At 48.1% G+C, this 11,334-nt stretch overlaps 1 protein-coding gene and 1 pseudogene across 1 annotated transcript; both read right to left on the bottom strand.

The window, feature by feature from the left end:
• Positions 1-2,260: 2,260 nt before the first annotated feature.
• Positions 2,261-5,553, bottom strand: LOC123829934 (annotated as a pseudogene).
• Positions 5,554-6,264: 711 nt separating this feature from the next.
• Positions 6,265-7,272, bottom strand: LOC123829935 (melanoma-associated antigen B1-like). Its single transcript, XM_045855852.1, has one exon. The coding sequence runs from the start codon at positions 7,270-7,272 to the stop codon at positions 6,265-6,267; it is 1,008 nt and encodes a 335-aa protein (XP_045711808.1).
• Positions 7,273-11,334: the final 4,062 nt, after the last annotated feature.

Raw genomic sequence — 11,334 nt, forward strand, 5'->3', positions numbered from 1 at the left:
TATTCAAAGACTTTGGGAATGTGGGCCTTGTATGTGAAGTATCCGTTAAGATGACTGTCAAATAATCGGCTATGTGGTGAATGGCAGTTATCATTTTTGCCTAGACAGTATCATCCTAGGTAGGAGTGTCGTTTTTTCCTAAATCCAGGATATCAAAAAAATGCGATGCTGCCAGGCAAGAAAACACTGAATCAGCCAGAAACTTGCTAGATAATATAAAATAAAACAGCTATTCTTCATTACAGAATAAATTCTTTAATGTGGGCTTGCTGGTTCTTTTTTCTTCCCAAAGGGATGTACCTCAGAGTTCCTTGAAATTTGTCCAGCACCAACTCGTTCAGGCCTCCCTAGAGGTCCTTCCATGCAAACCTTCTCATTTTCTTTTTTTGTTTTTTCTCTCCCACAAAAATGGAACCGCCTTTTAGAATTCAGCAAATTACACTTGGAATGCCCTAATAAAAACTCTCTTTTAATGCAGGTGTATTTGACTCTACCAGTTCAAACCAGAAGGTGTCAGTTGGCACAGAGGCTCCTGTGCACCTCACCTCAAGGGAATTCACCACGCTGAGAAGCTCCCTTCAGACAGTCTGCTAGACACCTATTTATGTACCGTGTTTCCCTGCATGGAGATAAGAGCAGAGACACCTTCGATTCCTGCTTTGGGAGGCTGATCTGTATCCTTCAAAAGTTCATGCTGATGTCATAAGATCCGGTACCTCTGAATGTGCCTGTTCTTGGAGATAAGGTCTTTCAAAAGATGGTAAAGTTAAAATACAACCATCAGGGTGGGCCACCATTCCATCTGAGTGGGTGCCTAATAGGAAGAGTTTAGGGCACACAAGAAGACACCAGGCATATGCTCACAGAAAGGGACAGCCATGTGAAGAGGGTAGCCATCTACCAGCCCAGGAGAGAGGCCTCTGAGTGAACCAATCCAGCCGGATCCTTGACTGTGGGCTTCCAGCCTGCAGAACTGTGAGACAATAAATCGTTTCAGCCCCCCCAGGGTGCGGTATTATATTAGGGCAGACTGAGGTAATGAATACCCTGCCCCAGGTAGGGATATACTTCTGGATTATCTGCCACCCTAAGTAAATTTATACCAGCATGTTCAATGGCCTCCAATTTACCCCATGAGGTGACGAAGGATTTTCCACAGTGTGGTTATGTGTTGTCCAAACACAGAACACTGGACCCTGCACCAGTGAGCTACACAGCCACTTATCCATCACCTATACTCGCAGGATGGGGGAGGAGGACACCACATGCCCCAAAGTGGCACCGAGGGGTGCACTCAGGAACAGTGAATGAACAGGGCCTGTGGGAGGCAGCATTTGTAGTGTCAAGAGGATGAGGTGACCCTTAGTTGCCATGGCAGTATGGAATCAGATCTTTTGCAAAGCTCGGAGGCTGGGAAGGATCACACCTTTGCCACTGAGGCATAAGCAAGATATGGGCCTTGCCCCTTCCTACAGATAGTTGTTTGGTAGGGGTCTTCATCTGCAAGTGACGAGTATGGAGGAGAACTTGCAATTATGTGAGATGAGGCCCTGCTGGTTTCACCACCTGTCCAGGCACCACGTAATATTGGGTTTTAGTGTTAGACCTTTCCACCACCGTGCAGTTTTCCATTCAAGTATTTTCTTTCTCAACTGAGACATGTCATCAGAGGGTCTGGCCTCTGCTCCCCAGCCACACAGCCTCCTCTACTCCACCACGTATCTTCATTCCAAATGACATCTCAAGGACCGACTTGCCACATCCCCAAACTTAAACTTCTCCGACTCAGAGAGTTTGCACTCCAGTGCTTCCAATGAGAACTCCTCCCGAATCACCCACTGTTTTTTCCCCCGTAAGTATAGAAGATGTCTCACAATCCTCCTTACATGATTGTAGCTCCTGCCTAGCAAAGCATAGATGAGCAGACACTGGGTCTTTATCTTAGCCTTCCCAGTGCTAGCCCAGAGCCTCTCAAACACCAGGTGCTCAATTACGAATGGGAAATTGAAGAGAAAGGGTGCAAGATCTTGATCTTGTGAGGATTTACTATCTCCTACATTCTTTAATGAGCTAAGCATGTCCAGGTGGTAAACAAATTACACAAAACAAAAGACTGTAAGGAGAAACAATAATCAGGTTGATGATGTTATATATTTTTTCTATTCCATTATCCTGAAAATTTTACTATGGGGTTCTTTCACATTTCCACAAAATTCCCTTTTATGATGTCACAGGTATTTTTTATGACTATTAACTGCCATCAGATTTTTCTAGGAGTGTAGATGATGATGGTTGTGGTCAGGGGATAATTCCTGCCTAGGGTACTACTGCCAGCCCTGGCTGCACCTCTGGCTTGTGCTCTTTCTCCCTCCTCTCTCAAAGCTTGTTCCTAGTGTGATGAGAAGGCACATGGAACTGTACTGCTGAGCTTAGCCAAAATTTCCAGGATTTTCATCTTGGTCGTTTCGGCATAAGCTCCAGGGCCGCACAGGAACTCCTAGCATAGTGGATCACTCTCAGGCACCTGGTGGTACTCCAGGTACTTGAGCCTCACTAAATCGTTGGTGATGAGCTTTCTAGGTTCCCCATAAATGAAGTGCTTCTTCCCACCATATACCGCATGGTGTTCAGGAATTCCCAGATCTCCTCCTCTGCCATGTGGTTCCCGTTCGGGAAAGTTAGGCCCAAGAAACTCATTAGGAGACCGGCCTGGGGTAACCCCCTCCATGATGCACTCCCCCATTATTGAAGAGTTTCACTTTGCTGACAAGGGCATAGGAGGGTTGGGTTGAGTCCATTCCCATCAATTCCACTGCAAAAAGAGCCTTCGTAATGTCAGAGCCTCAATGATGTCACAGCAAATTGGCTGTGGTGCTTTTCATTGACCATCTTTAGCATGTCTCCTTTCAGAATGGGTCGTTTGATTTCGTACGTCTATAGAAGAAGACGCTGTAACACTCTCACACTCACATTCAAGGAATCTCTGCATGAGCACTTACAAAGTGAATCCTCAGAGGAACATGAGAGTTCCTCATCGGGGCTGTTCACAGACCCTCGTGTAAACAGCACCCGAAAAGGTGCTGGTGGTATTTAGAGATCTCCAAGATGCCCGGGAAGTGCTAGTTGCCTCAGTAGCCGATGAGCTCAGAGACCGGCAGTCTCTGAGTATGAGGAGTCTTTCATTGCACATTCAGGGGCATCATCATTCAACTGTTGGCATGTCATGGCACTCACAAGAAACAGGGGAACAGGTCCTCAGCCTATCTTCCCTGTCCAGGTACCCCGAGTGCAGACTGCTCAGTGGGAGTTATCTGTACTAGTCTCTGTGGGATACTCAGTCCTCATTAAGGGTCCTTATTTGCCTTCACACTAGGTCTTGTGTTCCCATCTCTTCAGCTGAGTAGTGGCCGCAGTTTCAAAGGATGTATGTGAATTACCATAGACAAAATAAAACTAAGTGTCGGGGGAGCATCAGTTTGGTAGCCATGTGGTAAGTCATCAATGGCTGAAACCAGGGCTAAGGTTCAATTTTTTGTTTCGGGGTGGATGGACTCTCAGTCCTTGATTTGTCCCTTGATTTGCCATGTTCAATAATTCCTCTGTGGCCCATAGGCCGGCCCCTCCTACTAAGGCCACCCCACCCTGACACCCCTAGAAAGAAGTGAGGATCCCCTCCTATGACCATACGTCTCCTTGGGTTCCTCAGGCCAAGTAAAATGACTTCGATGGTGTATTCATTGTGGTGGGTGTGTGGTTCCCTCAGTCCTCCTCGTACTCACCTTGGCCTCTGGGAAGCCTAGAAACCTCCCACTCCTAGCCTCAGGCAATAGCCCTTACCCTATGACCCTCACCCCCCTGGTGACCTCAAAGGAGGCAGTATGTCTCATCATGTCAACAATGCCCAGGTATCCCAGGGCAGCCAGGGAGGGTGGATTACTGTGTGGCCCTCTCAGTTCTGGGATTGGAGGTTCCCTAAGTCCACACTCAGGGTCTTCACCCTGAGTCCTGGAAGAGCCTGGGACTCTTTTCTTCACTTACTTGAAGTCCCCAAATTCAGACCAAGGCCCTCATATCTCTGTCACACTTTTTACACAGCCAGTCTGACTGTCCTGCCCAGGGAATCCCAGTGGTGATGGCTTAGGCAGTCTCCATGTCACTGCATGGTTCTAGGATCTGCATTCCCCCAGCTGTCATTCAGGGCTCCACCTTTCTTCCTGGAAGGACCTGGGATGCCTCCCTTTTGCTGTCCTAGTTCTCTCAGCACTTGAACACAGTCTCTCCCACTCTTTATTTGGCCCTCCCATGTATTTTGTCACGTTATTGCTTATTCTCTGGCCTATCATTCCATATCAATATTGTGAATATAAAGTCTAGGTCTTTAAAACCTGAAATACATTTTGGAGCATTACTACAAAAACGAATTAAGTGACATGAGCTGTGATCAGACTCGGTGGAGTGGTTCAGCAGGGACTCTAGAGGAATTCAGAGCCAGGATCGAGTCCAGCTCTGTCACTGTTCAGGATAGAATGTCAGACTCTTCCGAGCATTTTTTTCCACAAAGTGAGTGAGTCTGATAGTCTGCTGTGAAGGACTATGGGCATTCATTTGTGTTCAAGTTAAACCACCTGGCACAGTGTTAGGCTATGTTTGGTCCTTTTAAATGCATGGCCATTATTACTAAGATGATTTTTGACTCTGGATAATAAAAGCCTTCCCTCACAGAATATTATTTCTGTCCTCTATGGGAGAATATGCAACTGTATACAATAAGGACATCGCATTAGCCTAAGTGTTGCTAAGCAAGTAGAATGAAGTGGGGTTTCCCCATCAGAGCAACAGTTATTAACATGTGTGGGATGGTCTTCTCTAGAGGGGTGCAACTCAGCGTTCTTATGTCTCAGGACTACAAACTTCTCTCCAAGGTGCCTTCTCACACCAACCACCCCTCATTTTATTAATTTCATCCTCCCTGGAAATAGAGCCAGCCTTAGAATTTGGCTAATTACATGCAAAGACCTTAAGCAAAATGCCGTTTTCATGAAGTGAGCTCTGCCTCTCTCCACCCGTAAGAAGAGACACTTCTCCGGTGGCTTCTTGGCATCTCACTTCAAGGGACTATCACCCTTATAACTCAGAAACACTCTGGACACATTCAGCCAAAACTGCCTAGTTCATGCACTGTATTCACCTGCTCTGGGGGCAAGTACAAAGGACCCCTTTCGGTGTGGCCCCAGCTGGAGATCCTTCTGTCCTTCTGTGGTTTTCCCTCACCCCAAACCAATGTTTAGGATCTGTTTCCCATCCCAGGCTTAATCTCTCAACCTGAGACCCATCATGTGGGGGATTGGCCCATACTGTGCACTCAACAGCATCGTGAAGCCATTCATGCAGCCCAGGTGAACATTACCCGTCTCCCCAACCCCAGGGACTGGCAGTTTCCCAAGGCCCAACACTGCCTTGATCACGTGATGGGCAATGATGTGCTGTCTTCAGCAACCCACTTCTCCTCACCGCTTCCATGTCATTGTCATTTACTCGTTTCTCACAATGCATGCCACCATCCTCCCTATGAGACCAACGCTGCTGCAAGAATCTAACTTCTATGGGCAGCAGCTTGGTCTGCTTTTCTCACCATCGCCAGAACCATTAGAGGGTTCCAAAGAACAGTTGGTCAATTAATGCTAGAGGGGAAAACACAAGACAGGAGCAAGAAACCAAATTTATTACAATTTAATTTCTCATGCAGTTTGAAGAATTAAGCAAATCCAGGTATATGCCATTTAATTTTACAAGGAAAGATCAAAGAGAATAAAGCAAACTAAGAATTGACCAGCCCTTACTTTTGTTTCACCATTGTGTGATCTCCAATATTTTCCTGTAAGATTTTGCACATTTGCACACAAAATCCTATCCTATTCTGCATTAATTTGCTCTGTAGCAAAAAGAAATGTAGAAGGCTTTTGTATCGGTTTGCACAAAACAAAACTCTTGATCTTAAAGCTCGGCTGTAATAAATGTGGCATCCAAGACATTAATACTCTTAGATTCTTAAGCAAAGAAACTTTCAATGAGAAAGAACATTTGAAAATACATATACACCTAAAAAGCACTCATCTATAGAAGACAAAGGAACCAAACAGGGTAAATATTTTGTGCCCTACAGAGCCCACTACGCTTTACTAACTAGAAGGTTGATTGACTGCTCTCTGCAAACTCAAGGTGACACGCCTGCCCCACACCTCCCTAGATGTGTGAGGAGCTTGTCTACTTGGCCCTGCAAGGGGCACTGCCCTTCTCAAAAGTGGCAACCGTGGCTACAGCTGTGAGCCATGCTCTGTCTTCCTCATGTCTCAGTGCTTCTCTAAACAGGCTGGGGAAGGCAGTGGGGACGGTTCCATTGAGCTTGGCCCAAAGCTCCAGGGCTTCCATCTTCTTGACCTCAACGTGGGCTCTTGGGCCCCACAGAAACACGTAGCGTGGAGGATCGCTGCCGGGCACCTGGTGGTACTCCAGGTAATTTCGCTCCACCAGCTCATTGGTGATGAACTCCCTGGGCTCCCCGATGATGATGTGCGTCTTCCCAGGATGGACCCCCAACACATCGAGGAACTCCCAGATCTCCTCCTCAGTGGCTTGGTCACCCTTCACGAAGATCACCCCCAGGACAGCGCGGAGGAGCCCGGTTTTGGGCACCACCTCTTCGCTGCCCAGGTCTCCCTCAATCGGGAGGCCCAGGTTGTTGACAAAGGCATAGGTGTGACTGTTGGGGTTGACTGGCTTCAGCTCAAGGCCAAAGAGCAGCTCCAGGTGCTCACAGGCTCTCCGGAGGATCTCGGGGTATTGCTCCTTGTACTTTCTGTTGACGATCCTCAGCAGTGCGGCCTGTGTGATGGGCTCCTTCCTTTTAAGCTTCTCCAGCAGGAACTGCACCAGCCTGCACACCTTCCTGTTGAGAGGATCTCTGCGAGCCCTCCGTTTGAAGAGTGCAGCCCTGGAGGCTCTTGTACTTTTCTCAACTTGGCTCTTGGCAGCTTCATTAAATCTTGAGCATGACACACCTTCTTCAGGAGAGCTAGTGGCCGAGGCTCCCTGAGGCTCCTGGGATGGACCAGGAGCAGGGGAGCTTGTGGGAGACTCCCCAGAAAGACAAGAGGCAGGGGACTCTTCAACCTCTGCTGCAGTGGCCTGAGCACCCTGGAGATTCTGAGACTCACTTCGAGGCTGCAGGCGTTTCTCACGGGCAAGGAGCTTACTCTTCTGCCCCCGAGGCATGATGACAATGGTCAGGGCCAGCAGGCACCACTGTGCGCAAGAAAGTAGGTGATGTCTGCACCTGAGGGAGGGAGAGTGAGTTGGTGTGTGCCCCTCCACCTTGGGTTGAACCAAGGCCACCCCTGCAGGGCCTGAGGGCAGTCAGTGCTCAGGGAACCCCCAGGGCTCCTGTCCTGATCAGCCTGTCCCCCGAGGGCTCTACAAGGGGAGTTAGCCTGAGCCTTAGGCCAGAGCCATAGAGTCCTCCCTGGGTGCTTCTTGGGTGAGTACAGGGGCTGGCAGGGGTTATATGTGTCCTTGGCTTTGGGGTGCTTTCAGGTCACATTCATGGTCATCGAGTTAATTATTTGCAAGACCCAAGTCCCACTCCCAGCTGTTGCTAGGAATTTGACACTTCACACCTCTGCCATGCCACAAGAATGAAGTGATACGGTGTTGCTGGCACAGAACACCTAGAACGGATTCTGCCCCTCTGGAGCCCCCTCTGCCCTGGGCTTTTTAGGGTCCCCAGTCCTCATTCACACTTCTCACATGGTGGCTGGCAGAGCCCCAGAGACCTCCTTACTACTGACTGCTGGCTCTACCTTCATCACACCTTCAGGGTAGATCTTCCCTCAGTCCCCACTCAGTTTCCCTGGCTGGCACTGCTAGAGCCAGGGCCTCCCCCGTCTCTGCACTCGAGTCCTATGTCACACTAAAGTGGGCACCCAGCCAAGAGCCAGGGGAGGAACTGAGATCGGCCTTGCCTGGGTGCATTTGCCTGGCTTCCCCCAAATGAATGAAACACCATCACATGGATCCCCCCTTGTGAATGCTCCCATAGGGCCTCACTCCAACCCCCGTCTGACTCCCTGGATGGGCATGTAAGGTTGCTCCCACTGTTGAGTGGTGATCCCACCTCTCAGGTGAAGGCTGACCCTTCTGATCCCTGAGCGGGATTTAAGGCTGCCTTCTGTCAGACAATTGCCTGACAAATGCCCCCTCCTTGACTGGCAGCAGATAAGGATTCAGAGGTGCTGTCCGCGTTATGGGCTCAGTGGTCCACGTATCATCATGCACCTCACCCTGAATCCTCCCATGACCTGGACATGACCTCTCTGGTCACCTGCTGCCAACCCTTAGACCAGGGCCCCCACCTCCCTGACTCACCCGAGGACAAAGGCAGAAAGCACCCCAGTCGTTAGACCTGCCTGGACCCTCCCAAGCCCATGCCAGGACGAGGGCCATGTACGCCCCATTCTGGGCTGTACAGGTACACCTCCTGCCTCACAAAGGCCCTCTGAAGGGTCTGAGATTTCCTCGCCAGCTCGAGCTGAGCCATTGTCCACCACCCTTGGGCCGAGGCCTTTATTCGCTGGGAACCCGGGAGGGACGCAAGGCACTGTGGGCCCAACTGCCACTTTGGGGCCTGCAGGGCAGAGAGCAGGGGGCAGGGTGGGCTCTGCGGCCACCACTTTTCAGTGGGGAAGGGGACTGGAGTTGTCAGCGACGCGTCCCCACAGACCCCACTCACGACATCGCGCACCTCGTCACTGACAAGATGTGGGATTCCTCCCTCGGGTCACCTTGGACAGCAGCTGTCTGACACGGCCTCGATTTCGAGCAGCGTGTTTCGTGTTTCGTGCGAAGTCAGGCCAGCCACTTCCGGTCACGCAGGTGGCTCATCCGGAAGGAGGTGTGCATTCGCGGCGGCGAGCATCCTACAGGGCGTGCGCACAGGGGACTTTCATCGGTTTTGGGGTTTTTTGGGGGTTTTTTTGTTGTTGTTGCAGGTCCTGGGACTTTACCCCCCTGCTGAGCAGAGTCAACGGGCTTCGGACCAAGGCTGTCATCTACCTCAGAACCCCAGTGGGAAGTATCTGGGGGGCTGAGCTTAGCAGCCATGCCTGGCGCCTCCCAAGACGGACACTAATGGTTGCTTCCGTCCATCCTCTCTCAGTGTCTTCCCTGGGCTCCTGGTAGGTGCTGGGCTACCTCTCCTATGCTTCCCTGGGTTCAGCCCCTCCTATCAAGTCCTCAACTTCCCGACACCCCTACTCAGTGTACAGGGACGTCTCATCTGGCCAGCTCTGCCTGTGGCTGCCCAGACATGGCGGCAGGGCGTGAGAATCCAGTAGGGTCCAGTGTACTGGGTGCGCCGCTTGCCCTGAGTTCTAGCAGGCCTGCAGTTCCTCCCTTTGGTAACTCAAAGCCTTCCTTTCCTGACCAAGTCCCTCAAGAACCCTGTGGCGAAATGAGGATGATGTCAGCGTCAGTGAATTTTTGTTGTTGACACTATTATTGATGTGTCCATTCCACCAGCCCCTCCCACCTCCCCGCAGCCGCCATCTCCCCTTCCCTCGGTCCAAAGGTTTAACTTTTAATTCTTTCCTGCAGGCCATTCTCTCAATGTACTCTTTTTGCCACTTACAACCCGTCTGTGCCTCCAGAGCATTTCCTCACCTGCGCGCACACGCGCTCTAGTTCATCACTGACTTAGTGTTCCCCAGGGGTGCGTCATTTCTCTTGTTTTGCTGTTATTGTTGATAACGCTTTGTTATTCCTTCTTTAATTTTCCCAGGGCCTATTTGGGTATGGCAAAAGCAGGCTGAGTTTGGTTGTCAACTTTGCAGTTATAGGGAAGGTATTAAATCTTATATGTGTTCAAGAGAATTGACATACAGTATTTCCTTTTCCTTCAATATTAGTTTGATGCTTTCTCATAATCCTATCAGTAAGTTTCCATAGTTGCTCCTAAAGAACTTGTCCATTTCAGCATGGTTCTATGTTAGTTATATTTTGTATATTATTGTTGTGAATGGTATAATTTCCACGGCATGTTTCTGTTTGTTACTGATTGGATTTGGCCCGAGTTCAGCTTTTCCCATAGTGATCTTTCATTCATCAGATTTCTGAAGTTCCTTACAATGTGCACCTTTTTGAACCAGTTACTTTGTACTTTTCTGTGAGGACATCATACTTTTACCATTATCACTTCCTTCTTTGCACCTTTCTTGCCTCTTACATGCTTTGGTATTTGTATACTCGTGTAATAGTCATGCTCTTGGTATGCATTTTTATTCAGTGGTTAACTATGCATTTGATATCAAATATCTGTGGCCTCCTCTGGGCTCTGTTGGTTATAATCATGATGTTTCACACTGAATATGTTCATTGTAGAGTTTGCAAAATGGGAGTTCTCTCCTAATGATAGTTTGCTAAAGTTATTATCATGAATCGGTGTGAACATTTGTCAAAGACTTTTTCTATACTCCTGCACATGGTCACAGGATTTTTGCTTTTGTTTTTCTTTGGCTCATGGAGTAATTTCCAGTTGAGAGTATTTTCTAAAGTTTCTTAACTTTAAAGTTCCTTAGCTATGTTGGAAATACTATGAATTTATCTATCATATTTGTCTCTATGTCAGTGAGGTTGTCTTAAGAGTTGTTATACTGAGGGATCCTCATCTCGTCTTTGTATGAAGAGGGGTACTGTGTTAAATTGGTTGAATAACTCTCAGCCTTTTTGTCTTGATTATAAGAGTTTACATGAGAAGGTACCTCATTTTTTTCCCTTTGCCTTTTGTATTTAGCGAGTACCGAAACCTTGCAGGTCTGTATTTTGACATAGCCTTGGGTTAGTCTGTAGTTCCTGTTTCTATTATGTTGATTGGAGATTTTTATTTCTCTTTGGAGCTCTTTAACTATTTATCTCTTGCCTAAAATGCTCCATTTCACTTGAATTTTCAAATAAAATACATGATATGTAAATAAAATCCTTTTATTATAGAAATTCTCCAACATATACAACAGTAGAGAATAGAATAATGACCCCCAACCACCCGACATACCTCAACAACAGTCCTCCATTCTCATAGAAAGAATCTTGTTCATATTAAGGTTAGGGATTTGTTTGGTTATTGGCAAGCACACTATACAGGTAACAATATGCACTTCCATCAGGAGATACATGATGTCTCTTGTCTCTTGGTGGTGATGTTGGCAGTCACCTTTATCCATAAACCTACTAGAGGCTGCAGGATGTTAATTCTAGAATTCTAATATTCTGTTGATTACCTGAATT

The sequence above is a fragment of the Phyllostomus hastatus genome, unplaced genomic scaffold (genome assembly GCF_019186645.2).
Source record: "Phyllostomus hastatus isolate PE091 unplaced genomic scaffold, TTU_PhHast_1.1 phas_scaffold_12, whole genome shotgun sequence".
Lineage (NCBI taxonomy): Eukaryota > Metazoa > Chordata > Mammalia > Chiroptera > Phyllostomidae > Phyllostomus > Phyllostomus hastatus.